Below are 27,546 nucleotides of genomic sequence, written 5' to 3' on the forward strand. Positions count from 1 at the left end.
CATATTTCCCCTGAAGGCTTGACTGTTCAAGCTCCAAATGATGTCTCTAAGATTAGAGATACTTCTATGGGAAAATTCTTTTATATTACCGTGCCCTTAATTGCAAGGTTACAATTACAAGAAACATACTTGTACTTAACCCTAATCTCAAAGTAGGAGTTACTTCAAAATAAATATGGCATTTCAACTGTATAATGATTAAGAGGCTTGTTCTAGCAATACTTCAAACTAATAGAACTACAGACATAAATCACACAAAGTGAACACAGTCTTTGAATATAAAACTTCTGAATATTTTTAAAAAGATGAATACTTAACATTCAAGGTAATGACTTAAATTCATAGCTAATATTTTATTGAGACATGCAAAAACAGCATTTTGTCATCTTTAAAGATTGTTTAAAATGGGAATCTGTAATATGTATCAAAGCATTTTTGATATGTATGTATGAATGTATATATGTATGTATGTATTTCAGGGGTGGGATTCTCCAGGTTCACCCCTATTCGCCAGAACCGGTTGTTAACATTCTAAGCAGTTCGGAGAACTGGTTGTTAGAAGAAATTACTGGCCTAATCCTGTAAGGAAGGCAGGAAGGAAACATTCTGGTGTTGCTTACAGAAACTGCCTCTCCGTTAACTTTTATTACATTCTTGGCAGGACTAGACTTCCTATCTCAGGAACTTCTCTGGAGTTTTTTCCCCTCCTTTGCTGGTACTTTGCTTGTGTGGAGTGACCATTCAAAGTTACAATGGCACTGAAAAAAGTGACTTATGACCATTTTTCACACTTACGACTGTTGCAGCATCCCCAAAGTCATGAGAGGCCAGGCGAGATGCGTGCCTCAATGTGATTTGAGTTGGCCACACTTAGCCAGTCACGACAACCAAGCCACACCCACCAACTAAGCCACACCCACATAACCGGTTGTTAAAAAAGTTGAACCCCATCCCTGATGTATGTATGTATGTAATATTATATATCAAAGTATCTTTGCCAAAGATACAAAAGAGCTGTTACTTACAAAAATGCTAAAAAACAACTTGTTAAATCCAGGTAGGCCAGTTTTGTAGATATGTAATTTCTCAATGAAGATTCAAATTGTTTTGGAGTCAGGTTCATAATTTAAAGTGTTTGGGAATACATTATAACTCTGATTTTAGGCAGATATCTTGGTTGTAATGATACACTCCCATAATCTCATGTATGAATAAATGAAATGCGATCTCTATGGGACTCCTTATGAAATTCTAGCTGTTAATGAGAGTTTTAATAAGGCTGAACTATGTTTCAACCTTATTAAAAGGTTGAGCTATGTTTAAGCAGTCATTTCTCCCTTGTACTACACGCCACTTCATTCTTACAGTTGTGGTTTCGAGGGTAGGGCTCTTCAGTTTGGCATGTTATTTCTGTGGAAATGCTTTCATCTATATATATTCCCCATACATATGTATTCCCTAGATTACCTATGAAAAGATTTTTTTTAGTGGTGATTTTGGGGTTATGGAATACTTTCCACAGAGATCAACTGGGACTAGATTATTAAATTCTTAGTAATCTTAAATTTTATGCCTTTTAAAACTCTTGGTTTTTAAAATAGCTCCTGGCAGTTTGACATTATTGGATAGTTTAACTTTGTAGTTTTTAAAATGTATTATAAGAGATTGGCTTATATGTTTATCATGTAAGATTATATATATATATATAATTGTATCATATCTAATGTTTCTTATTTTATATAAGCCACTTTGAATGGCTAGACAGGTAAATGTATATAAATATATGTAAATAAATTAATAAATACCTGATTAGATTTAAGGGAAGGGTACAAGGCCAACTTGATAAGGTCTTACAAAATCTTATAAACACAAATAATAAAGTACATGCAATACTTCAGTCAGAAACATGGAAATGAAGGTAATTTGACAAAAGGATAAAGTAATGTTTCTTTTAACACGTGGAAATATTTCCCTTTGGTGATTCTTCTTTCTACCAAGAGTTTTAGCTAAAAAGCAAATGATAAATTATGGAAATACATGCAACACTTAATAGGCAGCATTTTATAGGTGTTTGTTCATAATCAAGGAAATCAGCAACTTAAACTTAGCACTATTTTCAGATTTGGACCCTTTTTTAAACCTACATTAAGGTCTGTCACTTTGTCTACTACTTGAAAGCATTAAGAAAGTGGGATAGATCTTCAAGAATTGATCATATTAAGAATACATTAATGATGCATGAAACAAAAGCTAGTTTTGTTTCAGGAGAGATTTGAATAGTTTATTTTGCCCAGTCAGAGCCCTTCAGCATAATGACACATTCATATACACATATGAACATTATTTTCTGAAACATTAATGTATAATATACATTTTCCCTTTTTAAAATACCAACTGCACAGGTATTTTTATTTACAAAAATATCCCATACTTAATTTTAATGTTATGACATAGTTTAGAATCAAGTACATTTAAGTAAAATTATGCAATCTAACATTTCCATTTGTAATGGTATGGTTTACCATTCGTATGAAACTAAGTTTGTAGACAGATGAATCTGCAACCCTATCCTAAAATGCATTTCCCAGTTTCATCATCAGAACACACAGTGGGGCTCTGCAAGACTAAAATGGTAGAGGACAATAAAAAAAATGAAATACACAATGTACATAGAGCAAAATACATTTAAGCTAGAAGTTTTATATCAAGCATGCTTTCCCAAAGAATAATGGTAGAATCATTTACTGTTATTCTTCTCCTTTTTCTTCAGTGGTGCTTGCTTAATGAAACAGAAGCAATTCTAGAAAGTAGAATGCTCTTCTTAGATCTAACCAATATGAATAGCAGCATATGAGATGAAGTAACTCAAGTTTATTTACACATTTTTAAAAGGGGAGTTAACACTCCATTTCTCCACTTTGCAATATTAAATAATAACTCCATGGATGATGCCATGATTTTATCCAAAAATCAGACTTACTAATCTGTAAAAATGTAAAGGTCAAGAAGAAACATACAGTTGCTTGACATTTAGAAATACTAATTTCTAAATGTATTTATGAAAAATGCTAATACAGATTTAGTTGCATTTTGATTCCTATAACCAAATTAGTTTGAAAATTAAAAAGCACACTGATTTGGACTTCAAACGAACATGATTTACATAAGAAACATATTCATGCATTCCTGATTTGATTCTCAATGTACATTAAGCAGTTTTTAAATGCAGGTAGTTCACATGGACTGGACATTAGCTTTTTATCATCCACCACCCCCAACCACAAAATTCATTTAACAGGATCTTTATTTTTGGTAGTAACATCACTAACATTCACAAGGGGAAAGAAATTCACAACATTGTACAGACAAGTATCTAGACTATGGGAACAAGCGCAGCCGAGAATTTGCACAATAAACAAAGGCAAGCAATGAGTACTTTTCAGTCACTAGGCATACCACAACTAGTGGACTCATATTTCCATCTCTATGCATCAGGGCACTAACAAAATGGGATTATTCACCAACCATAGGAATATGCATTAAAAAAACAATTTTAAAGACAAAGACCAACAAATACAAAATATGGAGAAAACAGTATTTCAGAATACAAAATACTGTAGCTGACCGAAATAAAATAGAATAAATGGAATTCAGTTTTAATACACTCATGGAAAACTAGAGTTATAATGGATATCCATCAACAAGCTGCTTTTCAGTATGTTACATCTGGATTATGTAAATGTCTCCCTTCCCATTGTTATGTTGCTTTAGGCCAGAAGTATTTTATTAGACTGGGTATGCTTATCATCATTTCTACATGAAATGACAATTTTCCTATAAGCTGAATTAACTTTTGTATGCTTCTTATATATATTTGACAAATTGAACATAATTTTAATTAAGAGAAATATCTTCAGATTTGATAGCCAACTATATCTTATGACATTATATTAAAAAAATTATCACAACTTCAATTTAGCCTGTGCTTAATTCACTTTTTTTTTTTTAAATATAGAACCAAAAGCACATCTTATTTTGGACAACACTGCAGCTTTAGGTGACCATTAAACAAATCTGAAAGAGTTTCAGTTGTTGCTGATGTTTTAAAACTTTTAAAAATATTATTTTACAGTTAATTTTTCCTGATCCTTTGGAGTTTCAATGTACAGTACCTCCTGCACTTTCTACTTGTCTACTAATACAGTGAAGGAAACAAGTCCATATGTGCAGTCTTTAGTCCTGAAGGCCTCCTTCCTTTACCAGCTTGGAAGCTCCTGTCCACAAGGAACTTGATACATGAGAAAATGTAGAATTCTGTATATGGATTGGATGTTTGCTGAAATTAATTTTCTAAATGATATCTACATAGAATTTAAAATTTATAGATGGAAAAGGATGAAATACTCAAGCTTGCAATACTTAAAGTGCAGGAAAAAGAAATTCAAGTTTATAGTTCGGATAAGATCAGTGCTATAGAAAGCAAAAAAAAAGAAAAAAAAATCCACTGCATCAAGATTACCTTTGGCTATAGCTTTCTAATATACAGATGTCACATGAAGGAAATACCTCAAGCAACAAATGTAAATTAAATCATCTCAAGGCTATTGATACAAATCAGGAAAGTTGCTTTACTCTTAACTGTTATAATGGAATCACACTTTCAGGCTTGCTTGAAATAATATTTACATAAACATTCAGGAATTACAGTTTGGCAGTTTTTAACTGAAGAATTGTGTCTTCAGTTTATTAAAAATTAAACTTGTTAATATTACATGAAAGACGGGTAGCAGCAGTTTTCCTGGACTACATATAGTTGCTTCTTTTTCTACAACAATGCTATCAAACTGTCCTGGCTATTGTGGAATGAGCCTCTGACACAGTATCAGTGGTTTAATAATTGCACAGTTGTGGTAAGTAAAGAAACAATGATAACACACTTTTAATTCTTTATTTTAACCACTATATCTATTTCTAAAAATTTCTGAGCTACACATTTTCCTCATAAGAAATACTACATTCTTTCTACTGATTTTGAAAGGATATACGTATTTATGTGAAATATGTTTCTCTCACTAGTCAATGCAGTTACAACAGTTCAAAATCAACAACCATAATGAGGAAGGATTTTGTTTGTATTTTGTTTTGGCTTTTCCAAACAAAATGTGCTGGGCAAATATGGACATATTTTGTGAATGAAAACATGCTTTCCCATTTTGCTAATTTTTAATTAGTGTCTCAAATATTATCAAGGTGTTCGTGTGTCCTTGCAATTTATCTCATCTATATATTAACTTCTTATACATTCCCCACCATTTTTTAATTCTGCCCACAGTATCTTTTAAATAAGTTTGCAGACACTATTAACTACTTCCAACACCATTAAAAATAATCATTAGAAACAGATTATGTAACCATAGGAAAACAAGTTTTATAGTAATGCTTTAATGCAATGATTACTTGTCATGTTTGAATGTCTACATAAGCAACCAACTCTTTCTAGAAAGAAAACACTTTTTGTTTTGTTTATTAAATAATGCACGAACGGATTGGTGAATAGGGATTTGCCACTAATAAACTACAACTAACCTTTCAAGAAATTTCATCAAGTCTAAAAGTGTTCTTCCTCCTTCACATCAACATTCAAAATAAGAGATGGCTCAGCACAGCACTATGAAAACTATCCCAAATTAATTTGATAAGAGTTGTGGAAGGCCTCAAAAAATGAATGTGCATACTAGGAGTATACAACTTGGTGCTCCATATATAGTTTGAATATAAAGCTCATAATTTATGATTACTGGCCATGCAATAAAGACAGCATCAGGATGTCTACCACAATATGACAGAACCACCAAACATTTCTAATATGCATTCCAAATTTTGAAAATGTATGCAGCCTTATTCTGACTACTTGTCCAGATGAAATACAACTGAAGAACCTAATGGTAATGTCCCTAATACAACAACAAATAAATTATGTATGAAGCAAACTGTCCTACAACTGTATGTTACTTCAAGGAGAATTGACAAATAGTGTTAAATGAACATAACCAGTAAAATGGCATATTTGCCAAAGTCTATTTTCTGCAAATATTTTCTAGTTAAATTATTTCATTCATGGTATAAAATGCACATTTTAGAAAATGTTTGTTGGCATCTCCTTCATGAAGCTTGTCATCTATCGAATACTTGTTCACAAATGCATAATGGAGATCACCTCAGAATTCAGAATGAGTGGGAGCACTTCCAGCAGGTAAGAAAGCTGACATCATTAATTCTTGATTCATTATAGCATTCTCTTTTCCATCCACTTTTACAACTGGAAGAATTACTATTCTGTTTATTTGTAGCTGTAAAACATTTTTCCTTAAAGGAAATCATGTTTCAGTTAAGTGTACTAAGGTTTATGCTTCAGACTGCAAGATACAATCAAGCCAAGGTAAGAGCCAAGAAATCAATAGGACATTTTTTTAGCACGTGCTTAAATGTTTCCATCAGAAATCAACCAAACTTAACAATTTTAAGCTAGATCATACTATTTGTACAACAACAAAAATTAGCAACTGACAAGTGAAATTACTAATGCATAGGGAGGTTACAATAATAAATAAGTTGTTAACATTTTTATGCCTATGTCACATATCTTTTAAAAATTTGGCTTATGGATCTTATTCAACATATTCTTATAAACTCAAGTAATTTATTTTACATCCCTTAAACACCCCACAATTGTACTATAATTAAATGTCATACAAGCAAAATAAGTAAGCAAGTAATTTTATATCTGGCTCAAAATTTGGTGGCAAGAACCATTTGCTGAATCAAATGTTCGATAGTTGCAGGAATATTGAAATTTTCTTCTCTGATACATTAAGTGAATTTCATAGTATCCTTACCCAAAGCTGCACTGAAGAGAGGTAATAATCTAATGCTTTAAATATACTAGCAAAATATATTAGCAACCCCAAGAGAGAAACAGATTTCAGCTTTCCTGAAGTTTGCACATCTATCCACCCAGTGTTGTAACCAGACTGAAAGGGCTTAGCTTTATTAAATGAAAGGTTTCTTAAATCATATTTTTTCAGAAGTAGGTCTAATTTATTTGAAAGACTTCATTAAACAATGCCAGTCAGTAACTTTTAACGTGGACTGAACCATATTACAGATAAATGCATATCCAAATAATATTTTGAGCCAAACCATTGCTTAACCAACACCAGGAAATTTTCTTTTGGCTTAAACTTCAGACATGCATATCAAATAATTCATTCAACATTTGCAGAGTTTGGGCAAGTGTTTAGAAAAATAAAACTCAAGCCTCCGAATGGCCATATACTGGCACTTGCTTAAATAAAGCCTACACTAATTAAGGCTGTTTGCAAATGATCATAAATTAGTCACTATTTCTGATTTCCAACATGACAAACATTTCTTATGTATTTTTCTAAATATTTTAAAATAAATTATTTTATAATATGGCTTTGGTGTAGCCTTTATTAGCTAAAAATATACTGCTTCAATTTGGCACATCTTAAATCCCTCCTCTCGTACAAATCTACATAAGAATCTACCAGTTCCTAAAGTGGTAAAATATTGAGTGCTTTGAAAACAATCCACTCTGATTTTACCTTTATTGTGTAATCTATGCAGTGAATCAAAGGGCACTTACATGGAAGAAAATTCCTTTCAAATTAAAAGACTTGTTTCCAAGTAAGCACACTCAAATTAAGGAGCCAACTTCTTTGCTGATGGGTTTGACTTAGAAACTATTTTCAAATTAAATTCTGTTTTTTTTTCCTGAATATATTTTAGTACAATGCAATTGATAAATTGTGAAAGTTGTATCTTAAGAGTTCAACACTGAACTGAAGACAAGTTTACCTGATTGGGCATGTAAGCTAGCTACTTACCTGATATTTAAATTCTTACACAAATACATTCTGTTAAACACACAAAGTAAGTTGTACAGCATGAATTAAATTTGTATCCATGTAAAAAATTATAAAATGGTCCAGCTATATTGGCAGGAAAATAAAAAATATATATATAACTGGTTGAAAGATGACAAATATGTATCATTGCAAGAGATATTTTTACTTTTCACATTAGACAGCCATAACACAAATGAAAACTTTTAGCATGATGTGCAGGTCAATCACTTGTGTTTTTATGATGCAAAGTAACTTATCATCTTATTTTTTACTTGATGCTGGCTGCATGTGGACATCACAAAAAACATGGATTATTATGAGAGAAATGAGCTACAGCAAGCCTTGAGCTTACATGTTTCTTTCTTTTGCTTCTCAGATATGGCCATACAAAATTGGAAGCTTTCACATCTGATTAACAGCAGTTTAATGCTATATGGTCATATGTGGTCAATCTTACCTAAAGTTTATTGAAACAAGCTAGCTTCAAACTGAGTTATGAAGATGGCTTATTTCAGACCAGTAAGTCACAGGCATTAAAAGTAATCTTGTTGAGTATGAACAAAGCTATAGTTAAACAAAAACTGAAGCAAAAGCATGCCATGGTTTATTATGAAGTCCCAATGCAGCAACAATATAAAGATGCAAAGACAATACTATTAGATCAGGGGTCCAAGAAGAGACTATGTGACTGCATGTGAACTATGTGTAGATTCAAGATGGAACTTGTGTATTTCCAGTTTATCAGATCAGAGAAATGGTAGCAGAATAAGTCATTTTCAGACAGCTTTATGAATGTGCTTTTAAGGAGGAAAGGTGTAGATCAGTTAATAGTCCCATAAAATGAACTTTATTCTAGCTCTTGGACCCCTGATTTATTGCAGCCTCTTGGAGGAGGATGAAACACTGGCAGCAACAACAATAGCACAAAACTTTTGGCATATGAAATATTAACACAGGATAGATCCTGCATTGCCCCTGCTCTTTTGATTCCAAATTTTCTATTTTTGTCCATGTGTTCTCTTTGCCATCAATTCTGTTCTCAAGCTCCCAGTCATCCCACAGATAACACACATACATGCGCAGATGCGCAAACACACCCTCACGATGTGGGTGTCAGTTTTAAATACAATGATCCTCAGTTAAAGCTGTACGACTGAGGTAAACCAGTGCATAATTTGTGCTAGGAAACATCTGTACCCATTGGCTGACACCCTTCCAGCTTTGCTGGTCCTGCAGAAGTTAATGAAAAGATTTTTCTTCAAGGTAAAGTTATAGAGATGCATTTGAGAATGTGTTGTCAGAACTGGTACCATTTTTTATCCTTGCATTTCAACATCATCTAAAAGCAAAACAAAGGAACAAAATATATAATAATGCATCTGAGAGTATACACAATGCCATTTATTCTAAAGACTACAAAGTATCCATTATTAATGACATTATTAATGAGTGAATAATTGAATAGATAGTTAAAAGTAGTATAGAAAAAATGAACCCCACAAATATAAATTGCATAAATTCATTTTATTAAGTTTCTACCTCTAACAATATAACAACCAATTAATTTAAATAAAGATGACCAGGAAAGCCTATCTGATCATAACTGCTGACATAATGGGAATATTCACATTCTTCCCAGAATATCCACAGTGAATCGTTCATGCTACTCTATTCAAACTGGAAAGAATAAACCAAAATAATTGGCCTTCTTGTAAAAAAGTCAACTGATACTGAGAAGGACGTACCTCATGTGCATGCTTTGAGAAAGAATCAGCACTAGCTAACATGGCTGTTGTTCGTTCTTCCAGCTCTCCCAATTTTTGCCCTCTTTCATCCAGTGCTATTCTGGCTCGTGCCAACTCACAAACTATTCCTGATGCTGCTCCCTTGACTCCTTCAATACCGCCAGGTCCTGGTATGTGCTGGGCAAGGCTTCTTGATGCCTTTCCAGAAGCAGATTCACCAACTGATCATATCAAGAAAAAACAAATTATGTTTGCATTCCTTTCAGAGGAGAACTTACTACTTGTAAGCAGAATTACACACTGGGAGAGATGAAACAATATACTTTATGATAAAACCAAATGAAAATAATGTGTTGAAAATTATTCAATAATCTTAACAGCAATATAGTCAATATCTTATCCCTATTTAACTATATACATGCTTTTTAAAATATTATTTGAAATTACTTAGAGAAAGTTAATATACCTATAAATTGTTCCTTGTTCAATTTATAATTAAGTAGTAAACCAAAAAGTAAGACTTTTCTGTTGCTCAGTTTCCCCTTTGGAGAACTCCTTCCCAAATTAAATTGGCTTTGAGTTGCTGGCTTTTCAGAAAGTTCCTAAGATCCAGATGTGTTCCAGGCATGGGGATTAGAGTGTTAGTTAAAGCCCTTGATTATTAGTTGTGTAGACTGACTGGTTTGATTCCTCAACAGTTCTTTATATTTTACATCATGTTCTTCACTTCAGGAATTTAAGATGTATGGACTTCAACAGTCCATACATTTTAAAGTTGCTAAATTTGAAAAACGCTGTTTTACATTATGTTGCAACATTGTTTCTAAATGTAAAACAAAAGAGAAGGAAAGAAAAGGAAAGGAAAGGAAAGGAAAGGAAAGGAAAGGAAAGGAAAGGAAAGGAGGAAAAGTATTATTTCAACCACCTTTGTCTTTATGAGTCAGAAACTGAAAAGTATTCAGTAAAACCACTAATGGTTTGCTATTTTGTTTCACTTATTTCCACACTGCTGATTTATATTTTTAATTTGTTCTATTGTAATATAATAAACTATTAATATGAGGTTTTTATGTTCCTAGGAGACTATGAAGTGATAAGTGACCGTATTTTATTACCAATAAAAGATATCAGTATTATTATATTTTAATAATATTACATGTATTGGAAGATTTTAAAGTCACTCTTACTGAATATAGATGACAAAAATGGATGCAATGTGTATCAGCACAGTTCTGACTCACACATAGTAATTTTTAGTACTTGTCTTAAATATAATAATATCAATATGTTTTAGTGCTTCTAATTTTAGTATAATGTTCTCTAAACTTTGTAAATCCCTATTTGCAAGATTTTTTTTTTCTGCCTCTTGAACTGCTTTCCCTTGCTGGAAACTAATAAATATTGTGCATTTGTATTCAGAAAAAAAACACTAATATCTTTCTAATAGGTACATACTTGCAGAGATATTAATTTCTGTTTTATGAGTACCTATTTAAATTTTGCATTTGGATTCTTTTAATGTTATATTTTACATGTAACAAACTCTGTATTCTTTTTAACGCAGAAAATGGAAAATATATTAATGAACAATAATCTATACAAAAATATATAAATCTATTTAGTGTATCTAATCTAGGAGGAATGATTACAGGATACTTATTCCCCCATCTGTAGTTGTACTTTAGTGCATTTTAAATCCCATGGAAACTAGAAATATTTTTTTCATTTTTTTGTCTGGATGGAACTAAAAAAGTGTTTTAACACAGAGACTATCCCATTTTTTAAATTACAGATACCTTTAAATATTGATGCAACTGTATCAACTCTACATTAAACGAGTGAGAATTTTGCACACAAAAAAATCATCCTTTTATAAATAAAGCAACTTGTAAGAGGAAATAAGCAGTATATTTCAATAGTTTCCATTATTTCAATTTCTTTCCATACTTTTAGTTATGTTGGACTGATAAATTGTGTTTAATTTTCTATTCCCCTCATATGATATAAGTTTTTTTTAAAAAAGAGATGAAATCAACTCACAGAGTTCTTCCCTGTCAAGTGATTGCGCACCACCTCCAAAGAGACCTTTGAAGAACCCTCTGTTTGGTGCATCTGGTGTTTCTACAGGTGTGAAGAGCTCACCCAACATTTCCTTTAAATAAAAATCATTTTAAATTATATCAGAAGGTTGCTATGTCTCCCAATTTAGGGTCTCATCTTCAAATGTTTCTACATTTACAGTATTTTAAATATGTTAAAATTTGGTCCTGTTGCTGGCTGATTCAGGAAGAATAGGACCAGGTTCTGCCAAATATTTTTTTATAAGAGCCTGTTTTTTTTTCTGTGCAACCCTGATGGTTTGTGTAAATTTCAGATTACTGGCAAAACTTGGTTCTTTTCCTGACAAACCAGCCTGGATTATTCAGGTAGAAACAGGAGTAAATTCTGAAAGCATACCAGTTCAAAATTCTGGCAAAGTCTTTGTGTAATTATTGTCATGGCAATGATTTATGCACACAAAGCTAGTTCACTTGGAGGGACACAAGTTCTGTGCCCAAATCTTTGTATTACTCCACAAAGTTGGAGGCTGTGAAATACAAAAATATTAAATAAAATCTAGAGTGAGTCTTCCAATGCAAGTAGCAGGCCTGTTGGGGCCCAAGAAGGAAGAAGAGTACCCATTAGCTGCAAGGAACCATCATACTAATTCTCTGGTTTTATATGAATTGCTTCCACCAAAGGGGTCTTGATGCATTTCATACTTGCAAGATAGCAAAGTCTTCTATGCACCATTTGTTCCTATGATCATGAACAGGGAGGAACCAAGGAAAAGGCAGTCTTTTGAGGACTCTGCAGATCAGATTTCCCCACCATCTCTGTTTTTCTTGAGCAAATCCACCTTTCCATTCATCCTAGAAATACTACACTCCTTCCTGTAAGATAGGCATATCTGACCTGTGGCCCACGAGTTGCATGCAGCCCTGGACACCTAGTACAGCTAGTCCTCAATTTACAACAGTTCATTTAATGACCGTTCAAAGTTACAATGGCATGAAAAAGGTAGTTGGACACAGTGATCAGAATGCAGTGTTGCAGGCTGACTGCAAGGAGTTCGATCCTGACCGGCTCAAGGTTCACTCAGCTTTCCATCCTTCCGAGGTTGGTAAAATGAGGACCCAGATTGTTGGGTGCCATATACTGACTCTGTAAAACTTTTCAGAGAGGGCTGTAAAGCACTATGAAGAGGCATATAATTCTAAGTGCTATTGCTATTTCCACACTTACAACCATTGCAGTATCCCCATGGTCATGTGATGGAAATTCAGGTGCTTGGCAAAAGGTTCATATTTATGACACGGTTGCATGTGATCACCTTTCCTGACAAGTGGGGAAGCCAGATTCACTTGACAACTTTGTTACTAATTTAACAACTGCAGGTGATTCACTTAACAACTTGTAAGGCATCCAGAAAATATCCATGATATCAATCACTCCGAGACATTTTCTCTCCAATTGATTTATTTAGAAACAGATCTGGTATGTCTAAAGCAATTTCCCAAAGTGAAATTATTTTCGTGCGCTACACAGAATCCACCTTCTCTCCTCCCACTTCTACACTTCATAAATCACAAGAACCAATTAAGTGCAACTGGAATTTCTTAATATGACATACAGAATAACCTTGAACTTTTCAACTCCTCCAATCCCTTCAAATAAAATGTGGCAGCTGAATTTCAAAGCTGACACAACTGTTACAAGAAAGGTCCTAAAATGGGGCAAAACTGATTTAATAAATGTGTCACTTAACAGAAATTTTGGACTCAATTGTGATTGTAACGAACGAGATGGGCGGCAAATAAATTCAATAAGTAAACAAGATGCTATAAGGCTTTATACATGTCTTTCTATCCTCTTGCTTCTCATTTGTCAGTTTTGCAGATGTGCACAACCACTGCATGTGCCTGCCACTCTGCTAAAAAGGTACCTTTGCTTTGCGGCACAATGCCAGCATGCCCATTTCCAAGGTGTACATTTTTCCAAGTGTGCCAGATTGCCCACTTTATATATCTCCGTTTTTCAAAGTGGAAAAAGATGAAGATCCTTCTTTTCCCACCTCACTAGCCAACCAGCCAAAGACAGCGCAGCTTTCAAGCCCACTGAGGGTTGAGGAAGGAATGTGTGGATGTGCCAATGTTCCTTAGCTATCATTCTACACAAAGCAGGAGTTTTGCAAGAACTTGGTCACGCTGGGCCACATTTTCAGAGATCATCTTTCCATGAGCAAATCCGCCACCAATTGGCAACCCATCAATTTGCTCAGAGTCCATAATTTGAGAATAATGGTTTCATCTTGTGCTCATCCCAAACTATTACAGGGTGTAGATAACAAGATTTAGTTTACTTTCTTCTGAAGGAAAAAATACCCAGTATAATGTAACATTCACTGACTACATTAAATTGAAACTTTAAGATGCATTTAAAATATCCACACCTTAAAGAGATGTATGCTGAGATAGAAAAGAAAACATATACCATACATTTACAATTTGTACATAAATAGCACATTCTTCAATAAATGCTTTTCTATAGCAATACATTTAAAAATTACCTGCAGGTTTTCACATGTTTCTTGGCTGTAAGTAATTCTCTGGATTTCTGTTGGTGAGACAAGATACAATGCCTGTCCATTGTTGGTGAAGCAAAATGTTCTGGCTATCCTCATGTTGGTAAGTGGTAAGTAATATACGTCCAATAGTGGCCTTAAACTTGGCAAACTTGAAAGAACAGAATTACAATTTGTTAAAATAAAGCACAGTATCCTATTCTAGTCTTCTTTAATAAAGCTTTATATGTTATGTTCTCATTTTCTTTTAAATACTCATATATTGTTGACTCCATAGCTTTGACTTACAAAGTTCTGCCTAAACAGGTTTTAATATGTTTAACAAAGAATCTGTGTGACTGTGTACATGAAACAAATCAACTATTTATCCATGTTAACTTGCATCAGGTATATAGTAAAGAAAATGCTGATATTTAATTTACTGATGTTGTATCTGATAAGTGGTAAAGACCAAACATATTTATATTTATACTCACAGATCATTATGCATATATTCCCAAATTCTGTTTAAATAATTGTATTGAAAATTCTCAATTATTCAGTATTGATAATCTATTTTTTTTAAATAGAAAGGATTGATAATCTAAATAACCAAATACTAAAATCACAGGTTTTTTGGGGGGCGGGGGGGGGGGGGATTCTGATCACTACAGAAAACTTCCATGTGATTCTTCTAATTCATAACATACTCCCTTTAATTCCTCCAAGGATGGAACACCCAATTAAAATATATTAACAGAAGCTTCTAAGGAGATAAAATAGAAAAGCACAAATAACTTTATCATAAATGTCACAGAAAATTATGTTATTCTTGCTTGGAAATACAAAGCTGTTCTAACTTCTATGAGCAATACTGAAAAATATATTGCAATCTAGCCCCTGCTCCTAAGAGTTCCTATACAGAAAATTTCTGCTGCACAATCTAAAGAAAGTTGGCAGCAGAAGGAATCAATTAGACACCATTCTAATTCTGAAAACTAGAACAAATAAATGTTTATGAAGGACTGACATTAGACATTTAAGCAGCTTACTAAATGTATACATTAAATCACAAAAAATATAATTTGAATAAGTTTGCAAATATACGCCAATATGAAACTTTTTAGCAAAAATTCAACAATATAACCCTAATCCTAACTGCCATTCTCCCCTAGGTTCTTTTAAAATAAATATTACTGCTTAAGTCATAATATCAAAACATCTTTCCCATAAGAAAGCACAGCAAAGTTTAGTACTTTTTGATAAGCAGCATTATAGAGATGGGTAAAATAATTATTTTTATATATTATTATATCATTTATTTATGATTATTATTTATCATTTATTTATAATATATCATTATAAATAAATATATGAAATGTGGAGAGAAGTATTTTAGTCTTTCACATCTCAAAATAAAGACAATATATCCCAAACCAATTACAATCCTTTTTAATGTAATGCATAGTTAAACAATAGTATTTCCTATCCTCCAATGAATTGATGATCGTCAATTTAAATGCTTTTAAAAAGGGTATATAGAAATAAAACAATTATTATTATAAACTATTACTTCCTGAGTCATAAATAACGCTCTTAGTGGGGAACAAATGGAAAAGAAGCATTATTCTGATGTTTTGCTTGTGAGTTTCTGGACACATCTCGTTAGCACATACACAGAATGCTTATTTGGGTGAGCACTGAGGCCAGCAGAGACCTTCTGGTATTCTTTTAGGCCTAGAGCCCCAACTAACTTTTTGCTGAGACTTTGTCACACTCTGTACCATATGGAAGTGCAAAGGAGACAAACAGTTATAAACCCCAATTGCTGAAAAAAAATCTAGCTTCTAAACCACTGTTATAGTGTCACATCAAGACAGTTTTTAACTTTAATTTTAAGTAGTTCAGACCAAATCAAGGCACCCTCTCCTTAAAATGAAGACAGCAAAAGGAAAAAGGCAAAAATACTATGTTATTTTAAAAATTCAAACTATATCACCCAAGCAAACAAAGTATAGTTTGATTATCAAATTAACCAGAATATAAGATGAAGGACTAAGGCATCTCTCTGTCTGCAGGCACAAGAAAAGAAACCAAAGTAGGATTTGCTCCCTTGCGCATCTACAGACAGCACAAGGGACATTATAAAAAAGGCATATTTTTAATGCAACATAAGAAAAAAAGTAATCTGAAGTAAAACAGATTCTAGGGAATCAGTCCCATCTAGGAACATATTTAGATATCTATGTAACAATATTAATTGTCCTTTCCTATTTTTATTTTGTAATTTATTTCAAAGGGAACAGATACAGTTCCTTCTTTTAGCAATTAACACCTTACCTAAAAGTCATTATATGTCCATTGGCACAGAAACAAGCAAGACAGATACTGTTACTGAGTGCCACTATATCTCCGCGAAGGACAAATGAAGTCTCTGTTATATTTTGCTTATGAGTACAGTTCTGTGAGGGCAGTGATATAACTTTTGCTTGCTTTTCAGAGCATATCACTGCATATTGGTTTTCAATCATTTCCTGAGAAGAGGATGGAGATACTGAGACAGGCCGACGTTTTTTCAATTTATCCTTTTCATCCTTGTCTTCAGGAACATTGTGTTCTCTCCAGGGTTCATATGCAGGTGGAACTAATGATCCTGTTGTGTCCAGAAAAGCCATTCTTAAGACTGCTCCTTTAAGCCTCAGAATAGTTCCTAAGATGAAGAAAATAGTGATATTTCTCAGTGCTATGCATAGCTCAAGGTATTTTATTTATGTTTTAGTAGATACTTTATCTGTAAAATACTCTAGTAAAGGGGTCCCCAACCACCGGGCCGCGGACCGCTACCAGTCCGTGGATCACTTTGCACCGGGCCGCAAAGAAAATAAAAATAAAAAATAAAAGTGGCGGCTTTCTTCGCCTTCGGTGAATGCTGCTGGGATCAGGGATCAAGGACACAAATGAAAGAAGGGGAGGGAGGAAGCAACCAAAGCCTGTCCTACTCTCTGGCTTGGTTTCCTCCCGCCTCGTTCCTCTCTCAGTCGCTCTCTCGCTCCTCCACCAGCCCAGGAAGAAGCTGCTTCAAAGAAGCCGGCAGGGTGGCTTTTCCTGTCGGCGCAGCTCCCCCGAAGCGCCCGTTCACCCCCACCCCGCCGCCAATCAATCCAGGTTCAATCCAGTGCTCCGTTCTGCCTGCCTGCCTTCGTTTCTGGTTGTTTCGGAGCAGCTTCGGCTGAGAATAATAACTATTCGCCTCTTTTACTCAGCCGAAGCTGCTCCAAAACCACCAGAAACGAAGGCAGGCAGGCAGGCAGGCAGGCAGAACGGAGCACTGGATTGAACCGCGGGTGGCGGGATGGGGGTGAACGGGAGCTTCGGAAGAGCTGCGCCGACAGGAAAAGCCACCCTGCCGGCTTCTTTGAAGCAGTTTCTTCCTGGGCTGGTGGAGGAGCGAGAGAGCGACTGAGAGAGGAACGAGGCAGACACCTGAGGGATGAGGCTGAGGGAGGCAGGGCCGAGAGGTGGGGCTTCTCAGCCATCCTGCAGGGACTTGTCCTGAGCCGCGGAGACAGGCGTGGGCCGCCGCCGCCCAGTGCTGTTTTGAAGGCGCTCCTCAGCCAGGCGCAGTTCCTGAATCTGCAGCTGAAACCGTCCGTTTTAAATGTCCCAATAGAAGAGAATATCTGTCACTCAGGGTTGCAATGAGGAGGCATTGGCGCTCCCTGAACTTGGTGGTTTGCTGGCAGACGTTTTATTACCCGACTAGGTAACAACATCAGATGTTACCTAGTCAGGTAATGAAACGTGGTTTGCAAGAAAACCACCAAACTCGGACTCCTCCCCCCCCGGGTCCTTGAAAAAGTGTTTCTGCGTGAAACTGGTCCCTGATACAAAAAAGGTTGGGGACCACTGCTCTAGTATATATTCCATTCATAATAGACTACATGCATGTCAGACATAACACTTGAAACAGAAATTTCTGAATTGGAAGTATTTAAAATAATTGTTAAACTGCAAAACCATTAGAAACCTAGATAGCTATTCATAAACACAAAAATGAATTTCTAATCAGTTTACTTCTTGTTAAAGGAAACTTTTATAAGATAGACAAGATAACCTTTGTTGTCTGTTTTTTCTGTGAACATACCGGCACACATTAAAAAATGATATTACACTGCTTATATGTATGTAAATTAAAGGTTTCTTAAAATCTGAAATATAGAATGCAGCATTATTTCTTAGGAGGTAGGTGGATTTCCTTGATATAAGCTTGAAACACTGGTTCCCAGTTACTCTCACAATCTAAATAGGCTTGAAGTGGCATTTCTCAGTGGCAGTGGCTGTGCTGGAGTTGAAGTACAGGAGAGGCCTGGGGTGGTGGCAACTGGCTGAGACAGTTGAAGGCCCTGGGCCTCTATTTCAGCCCCTGCCAGTGCTGCTGCTATGCAGAGCAGCCAAAGAGGCATATGATTAGGAAGAGATAGGTAGCCAGAGGCTTAATAGACCAACAAAGGATTGGTGCCATGCTGCAGTATTTCTGCTGATGTGTGTGAAATAACAATCAGTAGTGACAATCTCTCGAGGAGAAAAGACTTCACACGGAATTCTTAGAATGTTCTTCCTTATCTAATTTACATTTTTTTTTCTTAATGTGTTTTACAGTGAAATTTTACAGTGATTATTTGGTATTTTTATTTTTAAGGCTTTTGTGGTTTGTTGACCTGCCTTTTATATTTAAGATTTTATTTTTAAAAAGTCTTTAAAGTCCAAATTTAAAGTAAATATGTACTTCCCAAAACCAAGCTGGTGAAATCTTTTTTTAAAAAAAAGGTTAAATGAAGGGACATTTATGACAATTTCCCTTTTCTAATGAAATGCATGCTGATCAAAAACAATCAGCCAAACCTTGTATTTCCCCTCTCAAATTTTTCTAAAAAAATAACTAAAGAGACTTCTCTGTAGATTATTGCAGAATGAGAACTAATAATACACAGTAATAATCAGTCAATAATAGTAAAACCATTGTCTTGCTAGTGCATTGTTTCTTGTTAAATACATACCACTGGGGGAAACAATTACTGGTTGAAGCAGTCTTTGTTCTCCTCCTGGCGGTAAATTCAGTGCAATGACTAAAACGGTGCCTAAAGTAGTCCCAACCCACAAGCATGGTGAAGGTGATGTATCGGCTTTTCGGGTGAAGGTCTCACAAAAGTGGAGAGCTGAAATTGCTTCTCGGGATTCCTTATCAATGCTGGTTACACTAGAACTTCTGGATCGGCTGAAGGAATTGTCTCTAACATCTGAAAGATTTTGCATTAATTAAACATACTGCAATACAACATTGTTGTTTCTATTTCATACTTTACAGAACATATTACATATAGTATATCCACCTCCAAAATCTCAACTCAGTAATATTAGGTTTATATCAGAAATTACATTTTTAGGGATACGCTTAAGATTGTATACCTGAAGTACATAAGATTGGAAATGTAGAAGCACATTCATTAGACAGGTACCTGACTATAGCTCTCTGTGAACTGTAAATCCAGTAGTGAACCCTAGACATGTATGGTATACTTAGGTCATACTACATAGTTATATTTTTGAACAGGAGAGTAGCTACCATTATACTTTTCTCAAAAATAAATGTTATATTATACATGATATACTACTTCAAATATATGCAGCCATTTTTATTTTGATGAAAACTAGATGCAGCACACTGGAATGGAAAACTTCTTTCAAATCTGCCTCTCTGACACATACATACACACAAATACCAAACTATAAATTCCAGTTTTATTGTTGAACAGTCATTATGATGGTATTTTAACCTAATTTCAGTGATTTCAATCAGTGATACAAAAAGGAAATAATTATATGAATGTTTAATTATTGGAAACAGCACAGACAAAAACCAAAATAAGCATAGTTATCCAGAAGAAAATAAAAATCCAGATACTGAAGCATGTATCAACAACAATCAACCACATAACCTACTGAATATGGTTTTAAAGATGATGAGATTGGAGAAGATATGTTTACAGAATAGTAAAGGCTATTAAGATTGTGATAAAATATAGTAAATGTACCGAAGCATAATTAAAAAGAATTCATGTGAAAAATCTATTTGAAGTTATTGGAAGGGAAGTAGCAAGTTATTTGTTCACCATCTTTTCAATATCATTTTAAAGATTAGAGTCTGTCTTGTAAATTTCTAATCTAATCTTCAGGAAGTAGACTGATAATTTTAGAGAACATACTGGTTAAAAAGTTATTTACTCTAGTGAGCTATATTGTATATATTATATTATATAGTAGGCGCAATAATAACACATGTGGGGTCCTTATGGCAAGAGTATGCCAATTGAGAAAACTTTGCATAGGGATGGTTTTGTGAATATTTAATTATACTATTTATTACTGCCTTAACCTAAGTTGTAAATTTAATATTTTTCAAAACTGTAATTTTAATATATAGAACAGACAATTGGATACAGCTATAAATATATTCTCAACTATATAAGCAATATTTGATGGGGCAATTCTAGTGTGTTTCAAAAGAAACTAAATATGCCTTAAAAAATTAAGGATCTTTTTGGATACACTCATCACTCTACATTAATAAACTCTAAAAAGTACTATTTGTTTCACTTTTTAAAAATATAGTGAAAATGGAAAATCAGAAGAGTATGCTGAACTTTTTGGATATAGACTGACCCAAGTAAAAATAGTCCAATGCCTCATGAACAGATGCTACCCTTTCCTTGTACAATATAGCTCTTTTATAACTGTCCTCCTCACCTACAAACTCAAATATATCCCACAAATCTGTTCTGAAACTTTCTAAAATTTCCAGAAAAGATTTTGAGGCTTTCTAAAGGTTTGGATTGCTCCCAATCCCAATCCCATTTTTTCCAATAGAAAAGGTTATGTTACCAGAAAGAGATTTCTGATTATACTCATTGTCCAGATCTTATATATTTAGAACTGTAAGAATTCTTGGTCCCTCTTAATATCAAAATGTTTTGCATGTTTTGTTACAATATAGTCAGCATGTTTTTAGAATAGCGTTTTATAAATTGTTTTTGCTTTTTAAATAAAAAAAAAAGAATTGATGAAGAATTACTAAAGTATTCATATAAAATTTTACCATGAACAAAAATTGAGTGTTTTATATAAAACCGAAAATAGAAAATTAGGTAAACTGGTGTATTCAGCCTCTTTTGACTAAGTTTCTATGTATTTTTATTTGCTTTATAGGATAAAATAGTTTGTAAGAAGCACTTTCTGGGCAAAATAGCATTTCAAGAGATTAGTAGAGTTCTCCATAAGTACTAGGTTAACAATAAAATATAGGTTTACATACCATGTACCATGTATAAAATAATTTTCATGAAAATTGTCTGAAATTATATTTTTATCCTGCCATTTCTCAAAAAAGGGTGTATTATACATATGATTCTCTCCATTATTTTAATGTATGGAACATGGGATAACGTCACCCCAGAAAGCTGATTCTCTCCACCAAATTTATGGCTAAAGAGAGATTTGTATTTGCATTTTCCACCTAATTACTTACTATTATTTATTCCTGAAATTTATGTATGATTTCCTTATATTCTTGATTTCTATTGAAAGTAATAGTATAAATTATGAAAATTAAAAAATAAACTATGAACAAAATTATACTTCTGTGGGTGAGATTTTCATGGCTTTTAAAGAGGAACATAAAAGTAGTTCCAAATTGAGGACAAAGAAATTGTAAGCATGCACTGCATCAAATCTTGGAACTGAACAATGAAAAATGGAAATTTTCCCTACTTAGATGTGTGAAATTTCAAAATACACAGGGTGTATTTTATAGCCTTTTGAAAGACTATAAACACCATTAATACAGGCTTTGAACAAATACTTACCTAACTCAGGTTTCAGTTCAGTTGGTAAGCTTAATTTTCTAGACATCTTTGCTGAAAAATAATGTATAGTTTTGTAATAAAACTAGAATGATCATATTTTCAGAGAATATGAAATAATTAAAATTGTCAGTTTTCAAATTCAGAATTCATATATTAGTTCTAAGCAAGGAAGTATGTGTATGTAAACAAATATTTATGAAAAGTTTAATTACAAAGGTGCAATGAGAGTATGACAATTACTTTTTTTTTTAATTAAAGCAAATTAAAAATACTAATATTTAAAATTATTAGGTTTTCAAATGTCTTTATTGTGGCACATTAGATATTCTGATTTATATATTCTGATTTATACATGTTTAATCAATACAAATCAAGATGGAGCCAAAGTTATTTAAATATCTTTTTACAGACAATATTCTGTCCCAAATATTTCAATTCTAAAATGGCAAAGATCACAGAAAATTGCCAGGAGATTGAGCCTCCAAAAGCCCCCGAATGTTAGAAAGTTTCAGAATTATACTTAAAACACCACAAAGGGTATAGGGCTACACAAGGCTATTAGAGATATACTACGGGAGAAACTGCTAGCATATTTATAAATGATGCTTTCTGACAGCTATAGCAAGCATTGGAATGAGTGAGCATTATTTTTCCAATGACAACGCTTTGTCCCAGTATTCTTACTCCTAACTTGTGTAGGGAAAAGGAAAAGAGGTTTTCAAAGAGACATTATGTCCCTATTATTGAGGACAGATATGACCCGAATAAAGAGGATTCAATTATTTGGTTATGTAATACAAGATTTATCCCTTAAAGCTTGTAGTTGCTAAGAATAAAACTGTTTCTTAAGGCATCTTGTGATACAGCTTTTTAAAAAATAAATAAATAAAATGAACATGTTTTACATCAATAAATAAGACAAGGCCATGCTTTGCAGGAAAATAAAATATTAAATACACTATAGTGGCTAAAATCTAAAGTCAGAAAGCTTTAAAAGAATCTAAATGAAAAACCCTTGTAACATAATCGTAGCTACTGTAGCTACTATAAACATATCCTTTTCATCAAGCATCCTTGGAATTATTGAACTGTTTCCAGGAAGTTCTATCAATTTCCCTTCTTCTTCAAAAAATACAAATTATGCTAATAAAAGGCCTGGGGGCTGGAGCTTTCCAAGGCTGTTATTTCCTACTGCTTTTTTGCTTTAGAGTAATTAATTTGGCTTACAGGTAAGTGGAGTAAAATTATTGTTTTATGTTATGTAAAATCACAGTTTGTATTATATTATGTATATTGCTTTATATGTTGTTAGCTTAAAATATAGTTGAAAATAGTTGTAGAATTTAACACAGTCTCTGGTATTAAATTAAGCATCTAGGCAGCTTAATCCTTATTAAATATAGTGTGTACAGAATTTAATACAATTATCTCTTTATTTTTTGGGGGAGTGTCAAAATCCACAATGGAAATCTTTTCACCACCTTGAAGACAGACAAAGACAGCAACACAGGTCCATGCAAACTTGAATCCACACAAACAGTTTAAAAAGGCTAAATTTCTATAGACATTAGAAACCTGAAGACTGGAAATTATAATTAGTATACAACATTTCTCCTTCTTTTTCCTATTAAAAATTGTAGCTTTACCTCATCCATTAGTAAATATTCAAGTATACTGCACAATAACCAGTAAAAAGTTTACACATGGCCAAATAATCTCTAATAAATGAAACCAAAAAGTATTGACAATAGTCAATAATAATAATAATGATAATAATGATAATAATAATATAATCTGATTAGATTTATCCACACTTGGAAATAGCAGGTACACTTATGTTTCACTTAAAACACATCCTATGGTATAATAATAATCTGAGTAATTTTAATCAACAGTGTCATTCCCTTTTTAAAACTGCAATCCACTGTAAGCAGAAAGGCCTATTTGACAAGGACTTTATTATGCCCAATATATTAAAAGAATTTTGGTATTGAATTATTATCAATATATATTAAAAGTGCTTATCAGGGCAAATTCTACACAATCCACAAAGTAGAAAAAAATTAAATAGTCACCAATAGCATAACATGTAAGTCATCCATCTAAATCCTAAATACTGACATAATAATAATTATATATCATATATTAGATTTCCATCTGTCAATTAAAAATTAAACACTTATTATAATATATATGATGTGTGTGCATATATATGGATCGTATATATTATAATAAATAAGTCTGTAATTTTTTCATTGACAAATGTAAATTTCTATGGCACTTAGAAAATCTGCACACTAGAAACATTTCCATCATTCAATTACAAAAGATAACACTACTTGGAACACATTATTACGCTGATACGCTACAAAGTCCTAGATTCTTGGGAGAACTTGATGCATAGGAAGGCCATACCAACTAAAGTACTGGAAGCAGAGATTTCACACTGTTGTGTATATAATAATTTTATTAACAATAGAAAGTTTATTAAAATCTATTGCTTTAAAATTTTATATGCAAGACTATTCAATGCCCATTTGACCCTTTTATTCCCCCCCCCCCCTCAACTTTACTCAACTAGTGTTAAATACAACCATGCACTGTTTGGACTAATTTGGCTCCAAAACATCATTTGTCAAACTGACCCCCCTGTCTTGTTCCACTTATTATAGAAACTAAGATTTAATCCAATGCTTTCCTCATTTTATACAGGAACAAAATCACATTGCATAGTTTATCATTTTTGACAGACATTTGCAGATAAAAACTTTTTATTTGTTGAAGTTGCTTGTTACAACTAGGGTACAAACTGAACTAGATATTCCTCTTGCTTAGATTTGCTTTCCCACCTTCTTGTTAACAGGAAGTTTGGAGAATTCTACTGTATCTACATCTGTTTTGAATGGCAAGAGGAAATACAGTCAACTTCTCTAGTGTTGAGAAACTAGCATTCATTTGTAAATCTTAATGAACTTCCTTATGGCATTTGAAACTGCCAACCATTCTCTGGAAATGAAAGATATTTTTTTCTGAAAATAAAACTTCACGAGGCTGGTAGTTGTAGGAAGCACTTTTTGATAGAATATGAATTTAAGCATTTCTAGAGATTTTTAATCTTGAAATAAATCTTGTTTAATTTTGACCCTGGAGAAAAAAGTAAAAAACCCCACCATTTAATAATATAAAGTGGTGCTATGAAACATAAAACATGCTATATAAATCTTGATTTACTGATTAATGTTTTTGTAGTCAAACATATTATCCCTGTATTATTTCTCCATTAAATAATAAGTTAATAAAAACCCGTATTTACAAAGTACTAATGGAACTAAAATAAGATCAATACACTGAAAGTAAACATTTTATCTTTCAACAAAAATATGATGCTTTCTTTCCAAACTATTACATTTGCGGTGATATATTTTGAATCTGAAGAGCAAACAGTGGAACAGAGTGCACCTTCTAACTTTCCCTAACTTACATGAATCAAGAAATCATTTTCTTGTTTTTCACTGCAAACTTAGTCCTCTGAGACCTACTTAGGAAAGCAGGAAAACAGATAAGGAGTCAGACAAAAAAGCAATTAATCCTTTTCTCTTCTCTTATGAAAATGAAAATATCCCCCCACCACTTCCCAAGAACAATAATCCCAACTCTTATTTTAAGAGGACTATGTGTCCGAAGCATAGAACTGAAATAATTCAGTACAGAAAAGGCTTGTAGTTGCATTGATATTAGGCATCATTGGTGGAATACAAAAGTTTCCAATATCTAGAAAATTTGTCATTTTTTTCATAATTCTAAAAAAATAAAATAATAATTTACCTTTCCCCCCAATTCTTCAGTCCAGATTAATTCCCCCCAATTCTTCAGGAAAAATGTAAATTCCTTTTTGTGGGGAAAAAAGTTTCTTCTTTCTTTCCCCCTCCAGAAATATTAGTTTGCAACTATTTTTCTGGAATAATTATGTGGCCAGGACTACTTCTCCCTTTAGATATTATTTAACAGAATGAGTAATTTTTATTTTTTTCTGCTATTTAGTCAAAGCAACTGCTGCAAGTAATCATAAGTGTGTTTATTTTGAAGAGTTTTATTTTAATTGTAGATGACACCAGACTAATGGAAACCAACACATTAAAACTAGGTATTTTTTATTGTTTTATAAGTATTGTATTGCATTGGAACTACTGAATTTACTGTATTTCCTATCAGATTTGTCCATCTTTCTCAGTTGTAGCATTATCTGAATGGCACAGGATACACCCAAAAGAACCTAATATTGATGCTCCTAAAGTAACATATAATACAATTTTAAAATCTACTTTACACTTCTAGTACAACATAAATGTATCTATCTGGTTGGGTTATTATTATAGTATAAACCTTTTCAAAATGAAATATAACAAATGTTTATTCAATGCCATTAATATGATTTAAAAATGTATTTTTCCAAACTATCTGCTATAATACCCATTACCATGAACTTACTGAATTCTAATTTCAGAAGAACTATAAGATAAGAAAGTCACTGATTTCAACACTCTCACTCAAAAGCTGGAAGTTATTAGTCAATAGTTTTATCAAATATGCAACCAAATATATATAAATTCTTTGAACATTATCTAAAAGAAAAGAGATAACTTATCAAATGTGCTATAAAAAGAGAAATTTAGAACGAGCCAAGTTCTATGCAAACATATATATCTTCTTAGATAATTACTAAAATCATAGAAGTAAAAATGACAGAAACTGAAATATAGGAAAGAAAAGCCTTTACAGTGCAATAATGTAATATATACTCAAGTGAGCACCACTCAATTAAATATTCCCAGATAAATGGCCAAAGAATTATAGCTTTAATTTAAACAGAAAACCAGTATCTATATACTTTAAAATAAAAGTTAAAAAGCAAAATAACCATATCCAAGCAAGAAAGTATTCCTGTCTCTCCTGTATGTTAATTCATCATTCACCATAGTTACATCCTTACAATAGAAGGGTTCAATCATCATTCACATGTACTGCAAATGTTACAATTTTCAACTTATTGTCAATTATATTAGTTTGGTTAGCAGCAATTCAGAGATAAAAATGTGTCATGCTTTTATTCTTAAAATAGGAGAGGATCTATTCATTTCAACATAATTAGATCTATTCAAGAGGACCAAGTTACAAATGATTTATGCAGTAATGTTTACACGATTGAACTTCTTCAATATTTTAAACCAGAAGCCATTTTTTTGGAGGAGGAATGTGTGCATAAAATTAGAAAAAAATTAAGAGCCCATCTCCTTGATTAAATAACAAAGCGAAGTATTTTAGAAAATAAGCAAATAAATGGTTAGGAG

At 33.0% G+C, this 27,546-nt stretch overlaps 1 protein-coding gene across 7 annotated transcripts in view; it reads right to left on the reverse strand.

Moving 5' to 3' along the window:
* Positions 1 to 7,076: 7,076 nt before the first annotated feature.
* STXBP5 (syntaxin binding protein 5) overlaps positions 7,077 to 27,546 on the reverse strand; it is a 111,833-nt gene continuing 91,363 nt past the window's right edge. For 5 of the 7 annotated variants that reach the window (XM_026666228.2, XM_026666229.2, XM_087970345.1 and 2 more), the window contains 7 exons: positions 22,199 to 22,249; positions 19,337 to 19,576; positions 16,620 to 16,989; positions 14,286 to 14,451; positions 11,717 to 11,828; positions 9,677 to 9,897; positions 7,077 to 9,270 (listed from right to left, as the gene is read on the reverse strand). In XM_026666228.2, coding sequence (XP_026522013.1) covers positions 9,229 to 9,270; positions 9,677 to 9,897; positions 11,717 to 11,828; positions 14,286 to 14,451; positions 16,620 to 16,989; positions 19,337 to 19,576; positions 22,199 to 22,249 — 1,202 coding nt within the window. In that variant the 3' untranslated portion in view covers positions 7,077 to 9,228. The remainder of the gene's footprint in view (positions 9,271 to 9,676; positions 9,898 to 11,716; positions 11,829 to 14,285; positions 14,452 to 16,619; positions 16,990 to 19,336; positions 19,577 to 22,198; positions 22,250 to 27,546) is intronic. The other 2 variants (XM_026666230.2, XM_087970348.1) reach the window with 1 other exon arrangement.

Source organism: Notechis scutatus, chromosome 1, assembly GCF_049901735.1.
Source record: "Notechis scutatus isolate UNSWTSFEM ecotype Mainland chromosome 1, rNotScu1.2, whole genome shotgun sequence".
NCBI classification, from domain to species: Eukaryota; Metazoa; Chordata; class Lepidosauria; order Squamata; family Elapidae; genus Notechis; species Notechis scutatus.